Raw genomic sequence first — 16,964 nt, 5'->3', positions numbered from 1 at the left:
TATCAGCCAGGGTTCCTGGGTGAGAGAGGGGAATATCAGCCAGGGTTCCTGGGTGAGAGAGGGGAATATCAGCCAGGGTTCCTGGGTGGGAGAGGGAAATATCAGCCAGGGTTCCTGCTCCTGGCTCGCATGTTGTGTTCCCACCCACAAATGAGCCAGATTTTTTGAAGTATTTGTTCTTGGGATATGGGTGACGTTGGCGAGGCAGTACTGACTGTCCATCCCAAGTTGGACTGGGAGCATTGACTGTTGAGTGTTAGTGCATGTTGTTGGACTGAGGTCACATACAGGCCAGACCGGGTTGGGCTTCACTTCTCACCTATACAGTGCCTGTCACATCCTCAGAATGTCCCAAAGGGCTTCACAGCCAAAGCAGTACTTTTTTGAAGCCAAGTCACGGCTGTAATGTCGATAACGCAGCAGCCAATTTCCACACAGCAAGCTCCCACAGACAGCAATGAGATATATGACCAGATCATCTGTTTTAATGATGTTGGTTGAGGGATAAATATTGGTCCCAAGACACAGGGGAGAACTCCCCTGCTCTTCAAAATAGTGGCCGTGGGATCTTTTACATCCACCTGAGAGGGGAGACGAGGCCACGGTTTAACGTCTGATCCGAAAGGCGGCACCTCCGATAGCGAAGCTCTCCAACAGTGCCACACTCCCTCAGTACTGCCCCTCTGACAGTGCCACACTCCCTCAGTACTGCCCCTCTGACAGTGCAGGAGCTCCCTCAGTACTGCCCCTCCGACAGTGCAGCGCTCCCTCAGTACTGCCTCTCCGACAGTGCCACACTCCCGCAGTACTGCCCCTCTGACAGTGCCACACTCCCTCAGTACTGCCCCTCTGACAGTGCAGGAGCTCCCTCAGTACTGCCCCTCCGACAGTGCAGCGCTCCCTCAGTACTGCCTCTCCGACAGTGCCACAGTCCCTCAGTACTGCCCCTCTGACAGTGCAGCGCTCCCTCAGTACTGCCCCTCCGACAGTGCCACACTCCCTCAGTACTGCCCCTCTGACAGTGCAGCGCTCCATCAGTACTGCCCCTCCGACAATGCCACACTCCCTCAGTACTGCCCCTCCGACAGTGCCACACTCCCTCAGTACTGCCCCTCTGACGGTGCAGCGCTCCCTCAGTACTGCCCCTCCGACAGTGCCACACTCCCTCAGTACTGCCCCTGACAGTGCAGCGCTCCATCAGTACTGCCCCTCCTACAATGCCACACTCCCTCACTACTGCCCCTCTGCCAGTGCAGTGCTCCATCAGTACTGCCCCTCCGACAGTGCCACACTCACTCAGTACTGCCCATCTGACAGTGCAGCACTCCCTCAGTACTGCCCCTCCGACAGTGCGGCACTCCCTCAGTACTGCCCCTCCGACAGTGCCACACTCGCTCAGTACTGCCCCTCCGACAGTGCAGCGCTCCCTCAGTACTGCCCCTCCGACAGTGCGGCGCTCTCACAGTACTGCCCCTCTGACAGTGCCACACTCGCTCAGTACTGCCCCTCTGACAGTGCAGCACTCCCTCAGTACTGCCCCTCAGACAATGCGGCGCTCCCTCAGTACTGCCCCTCCGACAGTGCAGCGCTCCATCAGTACTGTCCCTCCGACAGTACGGTGCTCCCTCCGTACTGCCCCTCCGACAGTGCGGCGCTCCCTCAATACTGCCCCTCCGACAGTGTAGCGCTCCCTAAGTACTGCCCCTCCGACAGTGCAGCGCTCCCTCAGTACTGCCCCTCCGACAGTGCAGCGCTCCCTCACTACTGCCCCTCCGACAGTACGGTGCTCCCTCAGTACTGCCCCTCCGACAGTGCGGCGCTGCCTCAGTACTGCCCCTCCGACAGTGCGGCGCTCCCTCCATACTGCCCCTCTGACAGTGCAGCTCTCCCTCAGTACTGCCCCTCCGACAGTGCGGCGCTCCCTCAGTACTGCCCCTCCGACAGTGCAGCGCTCCCTCAGTACTGCCCCTCCGGCAGCGCGGTGCTCCCTCAGTACTGCCCCTCCGACAGTGCAGCGCTCCCTCAGTACTGCTCCTCCGACAGTGCAGCGCTCCCTCAGTACTGCCCCTCCGACAGTGCAGCGCTCCCTCAGTACTGCCCCTCCGACAGTGCAGCACTCCCTCAGTACTGCCCCTCCGACAGCGTGGTGCTCCCTCAGTACTGCCCCTCCGACAGTGCAGCGCTCCCTCAGTACTGCCCCCTCCCACAGTGCGGCGCTCCCTCAGTACTGACCCTCCGACAGTGCAGCGCCCCTCAGTACTGGCCTTCCGACAGTGCGGCGCTCCCTCAGTACTGCCCCTCTGACAGAGCAGCGCTCCCTCAGTACTGCCCCTCCGACAGTGCAGCACTCCCTCAGTACTGCCCCTCTGACAGTGCAGCGCTCCCTCAGTACTGCCCCTCCCACAGTGCAGCACTCCCTCAGTACTGCCCCTCCGACAGTGCAGCACTCCCTCAGTACTGCCCCTCCGACAGTGCAGCGCTCCCTCAGTACTGCCCCTCCGACAGTGCAGCGCTCCCTCAGCACTGCCCCTCCCACAGTGCAGCACTCCCTCAGTACTGACCCTCGGACAGTGCAGCGCTCCCTCAGTACTGCCCCTCCGACAGTGCAGCGCTCCCTCAGTACTGCCCCTCCCACAGTGCAGCACTCCCTCAGTACTGCCCCTCCGACAGTGCAGCACTCCCTCAGTACTGCCCCTCTGACAGTGCAGCGCGCCCTCAGTACTGCCCCTCCCACAGTGCAGCACTCCCTCAGTACTGCCCCTCCGACAGTGCAGCACTCCCTCAGTACTGCCCCTCCGACAGTGCAGCGCTCCCTCAGTACTGCCCCTCCGACAGTGCAGCGCTCCCTCAATACTGCCCCTCCGACAGTGCAGCACTCCCTCAGTACTGCCCCTCTGACAGTGCAGCGCTCCCTCAGTACTGCCCCTCCCACAGTGCAGCACTCCCTCAGTACTGCCCCTCCGACAGTGCAGCGCTCCCTCAGTACTGCCCCTCCGACAGTGCAGCGCTCCCTCAGTACTGCCCCTCCGACAGTGCAGCGCTGCCTCAGTACTGCCCCTCCGACAGTGCAGCGCTCCATCAGTACTGTCCCTCCGACAGTACGGTGCTCCCTCCGTACTGCCCCTCCGACAGAGCGGCGCTCCCTCAATACTGCCCCTCCGGCAGTGCAGCGCTAAGTACTGCCCCTCCGACAGTGCAGCGCTCCCTCAGTACTGCCCCTCCGACAGTGCGGCGCTCCCTCAGTACTGCCCCTCCGACAGTGCGGCGCTGCCTCAGTACTGCCCCTCCGACAGTGCGGCGCTCCCTCCATACTGCCCCTCTGACAGTGCAGCTCTCCCTCAGTACTGACCGTCGGACAGTGCAGCGCTCCCTCAGTACTGCCCCTCCGACAGTGCAGCGCTCCCTCAGTACTGCCCCTCCGACAGTGCCACACTCACTCAGTACTGCCCATCTGACAGTGCAGCACTCCCTCAGTACTGCCCCTCCGACAGTGCGGCACTCCCTCAGTACTGCCCCTCCGACAGTGCCACACTCGCTCAGTACTGCCCCTCTGACAGTGCAGCACTCCCTCAGTACTGCCCCTCCGACAGTGCGCCGCTCCCTCAGTACTGCCCCTCCGACAGTGCAGCACTCCCTCAGTACTGCCCCTCCGACAGTGCAGCGCTCCCTCAGTACTGCCCCTCCGACAGTGCGGCGCTCCCACAGTACTGCCCCTCTGACAGTGCCACACTCGCTCAGTACTGCCCCTCAGACAATGCGGCGCTCCCTCAGTACTGCCCCTCCGACAGTGCAGCGCTCCATCAGTACTGTCCCTCCGACAGTACGGTGCTCCCTCCGTACTGCCCCTCCGACAGTGCGGCGCTCCCTCAATACTGCCCCTCCGACAGTGTAGCGCTCCCTAAGTACTGCCCCTCCGACAGCGCAGCGCTCCCTCAGTACTGCCCCTCCGACAGTGCAGCGCTCCCTCACTACTGCCCCTCCGACAGTACGGTGCTCCCTCAGTACTGCCCCTCCGACAGTGCGGCGCTGCCTCAGTACTGCCCCTCCGACAGTGCGGCGCTCCCTCCATACTGCCCCTCTGACAGTGCAGCTCTCCCTCAGTACTGCCCCTCCGACAGTGCAGCACTCCCTCAGTACTGCCCCTCCGACAGTGCAGCGCTCCCTCAGTACTGCCCCTCCGACAGTGCAGCGCTCCCTCAGTACTGCCCCTCCGACAGTGCAGCACTCCCTCAGTACTGCCCCTCCGACAGTGCAGCGCTCCCTCAGTACTGCCCCTCCCACAGTGCAGCACTCCCTCAGTACTGCCCCTCCGACAGTGCAGCACTCCCTCAGTACTGCCCCTCCGACAGTGCAGCGCTCCCTCAGTACCGCCCCTCTGACAGTGCAGCGCTCCCTCAGTACTGCCCCTCCGACAGTGCAGCGCTCCCTCAGTACTGCCCCTCCGACAGTGCAGCGCTCCCTCAGTACTGCCCCTCCGACAGTGCAGCGCTGCCTCAGTACTGCCCCTCCGACAGTGCAGCGCTCCATCAGTACTGTCCCTCCGACAGTACGGTGCTCCCTCCGTACTGCCCCTCCGACAGAGCGGCGCTCCCTCAATACTGCCCCTCCGGCAGTGCAGCGCTAAGTACTGCCCCTCCGACAGTGCAGCGCTCCCTCAGTACTGCCCCTCCGACAGTGCAGCGCTCCCTCAGTACTGCCCCTCCGACAGTGCGGCGCTGCGTCAGTACTGCCCCTCCGACAGTGCGGCGCTCCCTCCATACTGCCCCTCTGACAGTGCAGCTCTCCCTCAGTACTGACCGTCGGACAGTGCAGCGCTCCCTCAGTACTGCCCCTCCGACAGTGCAGCGCTCCCTCAGTACTGCCCCTCCGACAGTGCAGCGCTCCCTCAGTACTGCCCCTCCCACAGTGCAGCACTCCCTCAGTACTGCCCCTCTGACAGTGCAGCGCTCCCTCAGTACTGCCCCTCCCACAGTGCAGCACTCTCTCAGTACTGCCCCTCCGACAGTGCAGCACTCCCTCAGTACTGCCCCTCCGACAGTACAGCGCTCCCACAGTACTGCCCATCCGACAGTGCAGCACTCCCTCAGTACTGCCCCTCCGACAGCGTGGTGCTCCCTCAGTACTGCCCCTCCGACAGTGCAGCGCTCCCTCAGTACTGCCCCCTCCCACAGTGCAGCGCTCCCTCAGTACTGCCCCTCCGACAGTGCAGCGCTCCCTCAGTACTGCCCCCTCCCACAGTGCGGCGCTCCCTCAGTACTGACCCTCCGACAGTGCAGCGCTCCCTCAGTACTGGCCTTCCGACAGTGCGGCGCTCCCTCAGTACTGCCCCTCCGACAGTGCAGCGCTCCCTCAGTACTGCCCCTCCGACAGTGTAGCGCTCCCTCAGTACTGCCCCTCCGACAGTGCAGCGCTCCCTCGGTACTGCCCCTCCGACAGTGCAGCGCTCCCTCAGTACTGACCCTCGGACAGTGCAGCGCTCCCTCAGTACTGCCCCTCCGACAGTGCAGCGCTCCCTCAGTACTGCCCCTCCCACAGCGCAGCACTCCCTCAGTACTGCCCCTCCGACAGTGCAGCACTCCCTCAGTACTGCCCCTCTGACAGTGCAGCGCTCCCTCAGTACTGCCCCTCCCACAGTGCAGCACTCCCTCAGTACTGCCCCTCCGACAGTGCAGCACTCCCTCAGTGCTGCCCCTCCGACAGTGCAGCACTCCCTCAGTACTGCCCCTCCGACAGTGCAGCACTCCCTCAGTACTGCCCCTCTGACAGTGCAGCGCTCCCTCAGTACTGCCCCTCCCACAGTGCAGCACTCCCTCAGTACTGACCCTCGGACAGTGCAGCGCTCCCTCAGTACTGCCTCTCCGACAGTGCAGTGCTCCCTCAGTACTGCCCCTCCGACAGTGCAGCGCTCCCTCAGTACTGCCCCTCTGACAGTGCAGCGCTCCCTCAGTACTGCCCCTCCCACAGTGCAGCACTCCCTCAGTACTGCCCCTCCGACAGTGCAGCACTCCCTCAGTACTGCCCCTCCGACAGTGCAGCGCTCCCTCAGTACTGCCCCTCTGACAGTGCAGCGCTCCCTCAGTACTGCCCCTCCGACAGTGCAGCGCTCCCTCAGTACTGCCCCTCCGACAGTGCAGTGCTCCCTCAGTACTGCCCCTACGACAGTGCAGCACTCCCTCAGTACTGCCCCTCCGACAGTGCGGTGCTCCCTCAGTACTGCCCCTCCGACAGTGCAGCGCTCCATCAGTACTGTCCCTCCGACAGTACGGTGCTCCCTCCGTACTGCCCCTCCGACAGTGCGGCGCTCCCTCAATACTGCCCCTCCGACAGTGTAGCGCTCCCTAAGTACTGCCCCTCCGACAGTGCAGCGCTCCCTCAGTACTGCCCCTCCGACAGTGCAGCGCTCCCTCAGTACTGCCCCTCCCACAGTGCAGCACTCTCTCAGTACTGCCCCTCCGACAGTGCAGCACTCCCTCAGTACTGCCCCTCCGACAGTGCAGCGCTCCCTCAGTACTGCCCATCCGACAGTGCAGCGCTCCCTCAGTACTGCCCCTCTGACAGTGCAGCGCTCCCTCAGTACTGCCCCTCCCACAGTGCAGCACTCCCTCAGTACTGCCCCTCCGACAGTGCAGCACTCCCTCAGTACTGCCCCTCCGACAGTGCAGCGCTCCCTCAGTACTGCCCCTCTGACAGTGCAGCGCTCCCTCAGTACTGCCCCTCCGACAGTGCAGCGCTCCCTCAGTACTGCCCCTCCGACAGTGCAGTGCTCCCTCAGTACTGCCCCTACGACAGTGCAGCACTCCCTCAGTACTGCCCCTCCGACAGTGCCACACTCGCTCAGTACTGCCCCTCTGACAGTGCAGCACTCCCTCAGTACTGCCCCTCCGACAGTGCGGCGCTCCCTCAGTACTGCCCCTCCGACAGTGCAGCGCTCCATCAGTACTGTCCCTCCGACAGTACGGTGCTCCCTCCGTACTGCCCCTCCGACAGTGCGGCGCTCCCTCAATACTGCCCCTCCGACAGTGCAGCGCTCCCTAAGTACTGCCCCTCCGACAGTGCAGCGCTCCCTCAGTACTGCCCCTCCGACAGTGCAGCGCTCCCTCAGTACTGCCCCTCCGACACTGCGGTGCTGCCTCAGTACTGCCCCTCCGACAGTGCGGCGCTCCCTCCATACTGCCCCTCTGACAGTGCAGCTCTCCCTCAGTACTGCCCCTCCGACAGTGCGGCGCTCCCTCAGTACTGCCCCTCTGACAGTGCAGCGCTCCCTCAGCACTGCTCCTCCGACAGTGCAGCGCTCCCTCAGTACTGCCCCTCCGACAGTGCAGCGCTCCCTCAGTACTGCCCCTCCGACAGTGCAGCGCTCCCTCAGTACTGGCCTTCCGACAGTGCGGCGCTCCCTCAGTACTGCCCCTCTGACAGTGCAGCGCTCCCTCAGCACTGCTCCTCCGACAGTGTAGCGCTCCCTCAGTACTGCCCCTCCGACAGTGCAGCGCTCCCTCAGTACTGCCCCTCCGATAGTGCAGCACTCCCTCAGTACTGCCCCTCCGACAGTGCAGCACTCCCTCAGTCCTGCCCCTGACAGTGCAGCACTCCCTCAGTACTGCCCCTCCCACAGTGCAGCACTCCCTCAGTACTGCCCCTCCGACAGTGCAGCACTCCCTCAGTACTGCCCCTCCGACAGTGCAGCGCTCCCTCAGTACTGCCCCTCCGACAGTGCAGCGCTCCCTCAGTACTGCCCCTCCGACAGTGCAGCGCTCCCTCAGTACTGCCCCTCCCACAGTGCAGCACTCCCTCAGTACTGCCCCTCCGACAGTGCAGCACTCCCTCAGTACTGCCCCTCCGACAGTGCAGCGCTCCCTCAGTACTGCCCCTCCGACAGTGGAGTCCGAGTAAAGTTGTTTTTTACTTGTCCTTTGTCCCTCTTCGTTCTCAATCCAATCTGTCTGTCTCCCTTTATTTCCATTTCTGTACCTGATTTGACTGTAATTCACCCGCATTCTCTCCCGTCGTTCCTCTGTTTCTATTCTCAATCCTTAAATCGCACTGGTTCAGGGGATACACTGTTGGTCCTGTCGTTCAGTGTCTCAGTTTTATAATTCTCCATCCTTGTTTTCAAATCGCTCCCTGGCCTTGCCCCTCCCTATCTCTCTAACCTCCTCCAGCCCCTAGAACCCTCCCTATCTCTGTAACCTCCTCCAGCCCCTACAACCCTCCCCATCTCTGTAACCTCCTCCAGCCCCTACAACCCTCCCTATCTCTGTAACCTCCTCCAGCCCCTACAACCCTCCCTATCTCTGTAACCTCCTCCAGCCCCGACAACCCTCCCTATCTCTGTAACCTCCTCCAGCCCCTACAACACTCCCTATCTCTGTAACCTCCTCCAGCCCCACAACTCTCCCCATCTCTGTAACCTCCTCCAGCCCCTACAATCCTCCCTATCTCTGTAAACTCCTCCAGCCCTACAACCCTCCCTCTGTAACCTCCTCCAGCCCCACAACCGTCCCTATCTCTGCAACCTCCTCCAGCCCTACAACCCTCCCTATCTCTGTAACCTCCTCCAGCCCTACAACCCTCCCTATCTCTGTAACCTCCTCCAGCCCCTACAACCCTCCCTATCTCTGTAACCTCCTCCAGCCCCTACAACTCTCCCTATCTCTGTAACCTCCTCCAGCCCCTACAACCCTATTTCTGTAACCTCCCCCAGCCCCTACAATCCTCCCTATCTCTGTAAACTCCTCCAGCCCCACAACCCTCCCTCTGTAACCTCCTCCAGCCCCACAACCCTCCCTATCTCTGTAACCTCCTCCAGCCCTACAACCCTCCCTATCTCTGTAACCTCCTCCAGCCCTACAACCCTCCCTATCTCTGTAACCTCCTCCAGCCCCTACAACTCTCCCTATCTCTCTAACCTCCTCCAGCCCTACAACCCTCCCTATCTGTGTAACCTCCTCCAGCCCCACAACCCCCCCATCTCTGTAACCTCCTCCAGCCCCTACAAGCCTCACTATCTCTGTCGTCTCCTCCATCCTCTACAACCCTCCCTATCTCAGTAACCTCCTCCAGCCCCACAACCCTCCCTATCTCTGTAACCTCCTCCAGCCGTACAACCCTCCCTATCTCTGTAACCTCCTCCAGCCCCTACAACCCTCCCTATCTCTGTAACCTCCTCCAGCCCCTACAACCCTCCCACCCTCCCTATCTCTGTAACCTCTTCCAGCCCCAACAACCCTCCCTATCACTGTAACCTCCTCCAGCCCTACAACCCTCCCTATCTCTGTAACCTCCTCAAGCCCTACAACCCTCCCTATCTCTGTAACCTCCTCCAGCCCCTACAACCCTCCCTATCTCTGTAACCTTCTCCAGCCCTACAACCCTCCCTATCTCTGTATCCTGCTCCAGCCCCTACAACCCTCCCTATCTCTGTAATCTCTTCCAGCCCTACATCTCTCCCTATCTCTGTAACCTCCTCCAGCCGTACAACCCTCCCTATCTCTGTAACCTCCTCCAGCAGCTACAACCCTCCCTATCTCTGTAACCTCCTCCAGCCCCACAACCCTCCCTATCTCTGTAACCACCTACAGCCCCTACAACTTTCCCCAGCTCTGTAAACTCCTCCAGCCCCTACTGCCCTCCCTATCACTGTAACCTCCTCCAGCCCCTACAACCCTCCCTGTCTCTGTAACCTACTCCAGCCCTACAACCCTCCCTATCACTGTAATCCCCTCCAGCCCTACAACTCTCCCTATCTCTGTAAGCTCCTCCAGCCCCTTCAACCCTCTCTGAAACTGCCTCCAGCCCGTACAACCCTATCACTTTAACCTCCTCCAGCCCTACAACCCTCCCTATCTGTGTCACCTTTTCCAGTCCGACAACCCTCCCTATCTCTGTAACCTCCTCCAGCCCTACAACTCTCCCTATCTGTGGAACCTCCTCCAGCCCTACAACCCTCCCTGTCTCTGTAACCTCCTCCAGTCCTCCAACCCTCCCTATCTCTGTAACCTCCTCCAGCCCTACAACCCTCCCTACCTTTGTAACCTCCTCCAGCCCCTACAACCCTCCCTCTCTCTGTAACCTCCTCCAGACCGACAACCCTCCCTATCTCTGTAACATCCTCCAGCCCCAACAACCCTATCTCTGTAACCTCCAGCCCGACAACCCTCTCTATCTCTGTAACCTCCTCCAGCCCCTACAACCCTCCCTCTCTCTGTAACCTCCTCCAGCCCTACAACCCTCCCTATCTCTGTAACCTCCTCCAGCCCCTACAACCCTCCCTGTCTCTGTAACCTACTCCAGCCCTACAACCCTCCCTATCACTGTAATCCCCTCCAGCCCTACAACTCTCCCTATCTCTGTAACCTCCTCCAGCCCTACAACCCTCGTATCTCTGTAACCTCCTCCAGCCCCTTCAACCCTCTCTGTTACCGCCTCCAGCCCCTTCAACCCTCCCTATCTGTGTAACCTCCTCCAGCCCTACAACCCTCCCTACCTCTGTAACCTCCTCCAGCCCCTACAGCCCTCCCTCTCTCTGTAACCTCCTCCAGCCCGACAACCCTCCCTATCTCTGTAACCTCCTCCAGCCCCTACAACCCTCCCTATCTCTGTAACCTCCTCCAGCCCCTACAACCCTCCCACCCTCCCTATCTCTGTAACCTCTTCCAGCCCCAACAACCCTCCCTATTTCTGTAACCTCCTCCAGCCCCAACAACCCTCCCTATCTCTGTTACCGCCTCCAGCCCCTTCAACCCTCCCTATCTGTGTAACCTCCTCCAGCCCTACAACCCTATCTCTGTAACCTTCTCCAGCCTTACAACCCTATCTGTGTAACCTCCTCCAGCCCTACCACCCTCCCTACCTCTGTAACCTCCTCCAGCCCCTGCAACCCTCCCTCTCTCTGTAACCTCCTCCAGACCGACAACCCTCCCTATCTCTGTAACATCCTCCAGCCCCTACAACCCTCCCTATCTCTGTAACCTCCTCCAGCCCTACAACCCTCGCTATCTCTTTAACCTCCTCCAGCCCTACAACCCTCCCTATCTCTGTAACCTCCTCCAGCCCTACAACCCTCCCTATCTCTGTAACCTTCTCCAGCCCTACAACCCTCCCGATCTGTGTAACCTCCTCCAGCCCTACAACCCTATCTGTGTAGCCTTCTCCAGCCCTACAACCCCTCCCCCCGAGATCTCTGCGCTCCTCCAATTCTGTCCCCATCTGGCGCATCTGATTTTAATCGCTCCACCACTGGCGGCCGTGCCTTCAGCTGCCTGGACCCTAAGCTCTAGAATTCCCTCCCTAACCCTCTCTGCCTCTCTCTCCTCCTTTAAGACCCTCCTTAACACCTACCTCTTTAACAGAGCGTGTAGTCACCTGTCCTAATATCTCCCCATGTGGCTCGGTGTTAATTTTTTGTCTTGATTTACGCCCCTGTGAAGCGCCTTGGGATGTTTTCTGCGTTAAAGGCGCAGTATAAATGCAAGTTGTTTTTGTGAGCAAGCAGCCGGTAATTCAGATCTGGACGGCGCTAGGGACGTTTGAGACACCGTCAAACCTGCGGCACGGGCTGTACATCCTACAAGCTGTGTGGGAAGAAGCGGTTTACTCTTACGCCTAAAACCTTCAATTCCCTTCTGACAAAGTAGTTTATTCGCCGGAGACAGTTCCCCTCTTCCTCGAGAGTTTGAATGTACAGTGTAGACATGTCTGCGACCTTGGCGGGCTGGAAGAGAAAGAAAAGATGTGCATTTCGACAGCTCCTTCCACCAACCACCTCAGGACGTCCCAACGCGCTATACGGCCAATGAGGCTCCTTCGAAGTGCCGTCACCATTGTAATGTAGGAAATGCGGCAGGCAACGTACGCACAGCAAGATCCCACAAACAGTGACGCTTCGAACAGGAGACGGGACTGAAAGGGGTCGGCCGTGACTCAGTGGGTAGCGCACTCTCGCCTCCGAGTCAGGAGGTTGTGGGTTCAAGTCCCACTCCCGAGCACAAAAATCTAGGCCGTCACTCCCGGGGACCCACCCATTACTGCTCCCCATTTCACCTGCACCCACCCATGACTGCTCCCCATTCCACCCCCTCCCACCCATTACTGCTCCCCATTTCACCCCCTCCCACCCATTACTGCTCCCCATTCCACCCCCTCCCACCCATTACTGCTCCCCCAGTCCACCCCCTCCCACCCATTACTGCTCCCCATTCCACCCGCACCCACCCATTACTGCTACCCATTCCACCCCCTCCCACCCATTACTGCTCCCCATTTCACCTGCACCCACCCATTACTGCTCCCCATTCCACCCCCTCCCACCCATTACTGCTCCCCATTCCACCCCCTCCCACCCATTACTGCTCCCCATTCCACCCCCTCCCACCCATTACTGCTCCCCCAGTCCACCCACTCCCACCCATTACTGCTCCCCATTCCACCCCCTCCCACCCATTACTGCTCCCCATTCCACCCCCTCCCACCCATTACTGCTCCCCCAGTCCACCCCCTCCCACACATTACTGCTCCTCATTCCACCCCCTCCCACCCATTACTGCTCCCCCAGTCCACCCCCACCCACCCATTACTGCTCCCCATTCCACCCCCTCCCACCCATTACTGCTCCCCATTCCACCCCTCCCACCCATTACTGCTCCCCATTCCACCCCCTCCCACCCATTACTGCTCCCCATTCCACCCCCTCCCACCCATTACTGCTCCCCAGTCCACCCCCACCCACCCATTACTGCTCCCCATTCCACCCCCTCCCACCCATTACTGCTCCCCATTCCACCCCTCCCACCCATTACTGCTCCCCATTCCACCCCCTCCCACCCATTACTGCTCCCCATTCCACCCCCTCCCACCCATTACTGCTCCTCATTCCACCCCCTCCCACCCATTACTGCTCCTCATTCCACCCCCTCCCACCCATTACTGCTCCCCCAGTCCACCCCCTCCCACCCATTACTGCTCCCCATTCCACCCCCACCCACCCATTACTGCTCCCCATTCCTCCCCCTCCCACCCATTACTGCTCCCCATTCCACCCCCTCCCACCCATTACTGCTCCTCATTCCCACCCCCACCCACCCATTACTGCTCCTCATTCCACCCCCTCCCACCCATTACTGCTCCCCATTCCACCCCCACCCACCCATTACTGCTCCCCATTCCACCCCCTCCCACCCATTACTGCTACCCCATTCCACCCCTCCCACCCATTACTGCTCCCCCATTCCACCCCCCCACCCATTACTGCTCCCCATTCCACCCCCACTCACCCATTACTGCTCCCCATTCCACACCCACCCACCCATTACTGCTCCCCATTCCACACCCTCCCACCCATTACTGCTCCCCCATTCCACCCCCACCCACCCATTACTGCTCCCCATTCCACCCCCTCCCACCCATTACTGCTCCCAATTCCTCCCCCTCCCACCTGTAGTGTATGTACCTTTAAGAGCCCCTGTGTACTGTAATACCCGGTAGTGACCACTTGGGTATATAAGCCTGTATAGCGTCTTGTATCTTTTAGTTCACCTCCAGACTTTGTTCAGTAAACACCTGTTAAACCAACTCCTGCATTCCGTGTCTCCATTAACACACGGATACAACAGTGGCGACGAATTTGAAACGGACTTACCTGCAATTCGGCAGCACCTCAAGGAGATCGATTCCTCAGACGAAGGTCGAAGAAAAAAAAACTGTGAGTTCACCAGCTAGCCGGGCTGGTGGCAGGTACTGCACTAATCCTTCCTGGGCGGCGGGCTGGGGCTCGATCGGGTGGCTCTGCAGCGGGGCCGAGCAGCGAGTCGGAAGGCGGAGGCAAACAGAGACGGAGGGTGGAGCACTCGGGAGACGGCCGGCGCTGCAAAGCAGGTCGTTGTTCGGACCAAGCAGAGGGAGGGAAAAGTCCCAGAGAGTCCGGTGGGAACGAGTCTCCAACTATTAAAAATATCTGTGTAAATAAAAACCGCGGAGAACAGCATTGTCAGCAGCGGGAAAGCGCGGGAGGCGCCATTTTTTTCTCGGCAGGGAAGAAAGGAAAGCGCGGGAGGCGCCATTTTTGATTTTGAGGATGCCTAAGACTGGCAATATTACTGCTTTCGATAGCGATATAGAGGATTGGACCACATATGTGGAAAGAGTGGAGGTATATTGCACAGCGAATGAAGTAGAGGATGATAAAAAGGCATCGGTACTTCTAAATCTGATGGGCGCAAGGACATACGGGCTGTTACGAAGCTTAATCACTCCAACCAAACCGATGGACAAGAATTTTAAGGAGATTGTTGATACCCTACAGGAGCACTTAAACCCAACACCGCTGCTGATAGCGGAACGATTCAAATTCTTCAGGAGGAATCAGCACAAGAATGAAAGTAACGCTGATTACCTCACCGAATTAAGAAAGCTGTCAAAGCACTGCCAATTTGGGGCAGGACTGGCAGATTCTCTACGAGACAAATTCGTCTGCGGTCTCCTAAGTGAAGGAACACAGAAAAGGCTACTTTCTGAGAAAGATTTGACACTGGACAAGGCTTTCAGTGTGGCTGTATCATACGAAGCAGCAGCAAGAGGAGCTGCAGAGATACAGCAAAAGCCACAGGACTTCAGCACCCATGAAATGACATGGGGTTTTGAGAGATGTTATCGCTGCGGCAGATCCACCCATGACCAGAGGGACTGCTGGTTCAAGGACAAAGCATGCAGGCAATGCGGAAAGATGGGACACATTGCACGTGTATGCCGATCTGGAAATAAAAAATCCACTGACAGAAAAAAAATCAAAAAGGAAAAGTACAGAAAGGTACAAATGATGACGGACAGTAGCTCCGAAGACCAGAAGAGCGATAGCGACTCCGGAAACAAGAGACTAAGCTGTCTCAAATTACATAATGTAATTGCCAAAGAAGATTACCAGACCATTTGGGTTACCCTCATGATAGCGGGGTCCCCAGTTAAAATGGAGCTAGATACAGGATCAGCTCTGACCGTCATAAGTCGACGGGATTACGAGCGGCTATTTCCGCATATACCTTTGAAAGACACATCCATTATCTTGAAGACATATACGGGGCAGAAAGTATACCCCAGAAGGAAAATAAGGGTGCCTGTTGTATACAACGGCAAGGAAATACAGAAGTTGTATTTATACGTTCTGCAAGATGGTGGTCCACCGCTGTTGGGATGTGAATGGATCAGGAAGATATGTTTAGACTGGCACTCCATTCAGGTACTGACGGTGACCAGTAAGAAAAAAAATGATGATGATGTCATACCTGAACGATTAAAAGACATCTTGGCCAACGCCAAAGAAGTGTTTCAACAGGAACTAGGAACCTTGAAAGGCGTCACCGCCTCAATAAAAGTAGAAGATGTGGCAATTCCCAAGTTTTTTAAGGCAAGGCCGGTGCCATACGCAATTCGTCCAGCAGTCGAGGCAGAGCTGGAGAATTTGGAAAAGGCAGGCGTGTTATCCAAGGTAGACTGGAGCGAGTGGGCAACACCCATCGTCCCGGTCATGAAGAAAACGTTGAATAATGATAAATCTGAAGAACAGAGAAAAATTCACATCTGTGGGGACTTCAAGGTGACTGTAAACCCGGTCCTTCACACGGTACAATATCCTCTTCCGAGGATAGAAGATATTTTCGCCTCACTATCCGGAGGGAAACGTTTCACCAAAATTGACTTGGCACAGGCATATCTACAGATGGAGGTTGAGGAGGCCTCTAAAAAGTATCTCACGATAAACACACACAAAGGCCTGTACCAGTACAATCGACAGGTTTTCGGAGTAGCATCAGCTCCAGCTATCTGGCAAAGAGCTATGGAGCAAGTCCTGCAAGGGATTCCGGGGACTCAATGCTACCTAGACGACATCCTTGTAACAGGAGAAAACGACAACGAGCACCTTGCCAACTTGGAGCAGGTGCTCACTAGGCTGAGAGAATGGGGCCTACGAGCAAATCGCCCCAAGTGCGAATTTTTCCAGAAACAAATATCATATTGTGGCCATATAATTAACGAAGAAGGGTTGCATAAGTCACCTGAAAAAATTGAAGCGGTCATAAAAGCTCCAGCACCTGAAAATGTCTCACAATTAAGGTCGTTCCTGGGATTGATAAATTACTATCATAAATTTTTACCGAACTTGTCAACAGTTCTGCACCCTCTTAACGCACTGCTACAAACGGGAGTAATTTGGAAATGGAGCGAAGACCGTAAACGTGCCTTCCATAAATGCAAAGGCTTGATCATGTCCAAGGAAGTGTTGGCTCATTACAACCCATCACTGCCAATCAGACTGGCGTGCGATGCATCCCCTTACGGCGTAGGAGCGGTATTATCGCATAGATTCCCTGATGGCTCGGAGCGGCCGATAGCTTTTGCGTCACGCTCATTGAACTCAGCTGAGCGTAACTATGCCCAGATCGACAAGGAAGCACTCAGCCTGGTGTGGGGAGTGAAGAAATTCAACCATTACCTACACGGACAAAAATTTACCTTGTTGACTGACCATCAACCCCTCGTCTCCATATTCAACCCTAGAAAGGGCGTTCCCATTATGACAGCGCAAAGGCTACAGAGGTGGTCCCTTTTCCTAGGGGCACACCAATATGACATAGAATACAAAGGATCAAAACAGCATGGGAATGCTGACGGTTTATCGCGCCTACCGTTGCCAATGGTAGAAGAGGCACCTACAGTGGACCCAGTGGAGATGTTCCACTCAACCATAGTGGAATGTCTACCAGTAACAAATTCTACCATTGAAAAGGAAACGAGAAATGACCCGACTCTCTCATGAGTCTACGATTTAACGGTGAAGGGATGGCCAGCACATGGCGAACCACTGTTGCCAGCATTCTCGCAAAGAAGAGAACAGCTGTCAGTGTGCCGAGGAACCTTGATGTGTGGATCCAGAATGGTGATTCCACCCAAACTCCAGGATAAAGTGCTAAAGGAGC

General features: G+C 57.9%; 1 protein-coding gene across 2 annotated transcripts in view; it reads right to left on the bottom strand.

Moving 5' to 3' along the window:
* LOC147092073 (membrane-spanning 4-domains subfamily A member 15-like) overlaps positions 1-11,734 on the bottom strand; it is a 48,329-nt gene extending 36,595 nt beyond the window's left edge. Inside the window, exon 1 of one of the 2 annotated variants that reach the window (XM_085975819.1) lies at positions 11,600-11,734. In XM_085975819.1, coding sequence (XP_085831945.1) covers positions 11,600-11,692 — 93 coding nt within the window. In that variant the 5' untranslated portion in view covers positions 11,693-11,734. The remainder of the gene's footprint in view (positions 1-11,599) is intronic. The other variant, XM_085975818.1, reaches the window with a different exon arrangement.
* Between the last annotated feature and the right edge of the window lie 5,230 nt (positions 11,735-16,964).

Source organism: Somniosus microcephalus, unplaced genomic scaffold, assembly GCF_052327205.1.
Source record: "Somniosus microcephalus isolate GS21.2 unplaced genomic scaffold, FLI_Smic_1.0 unresolved_chr2, whole genome shotgun sequence".
NCBI classification, from domain to species: Eukaryota; Metazoa; Chordata; class Chondrichthyes; order Squaliformes; family Somniosidae; genus Somniosus; species Somniosus microcephalus.
The sequence above is the reverse complement of the archived record's forward strand: the minus strand, read 5'-3'. Positions and strand labels throughout refer to the sequence as shown.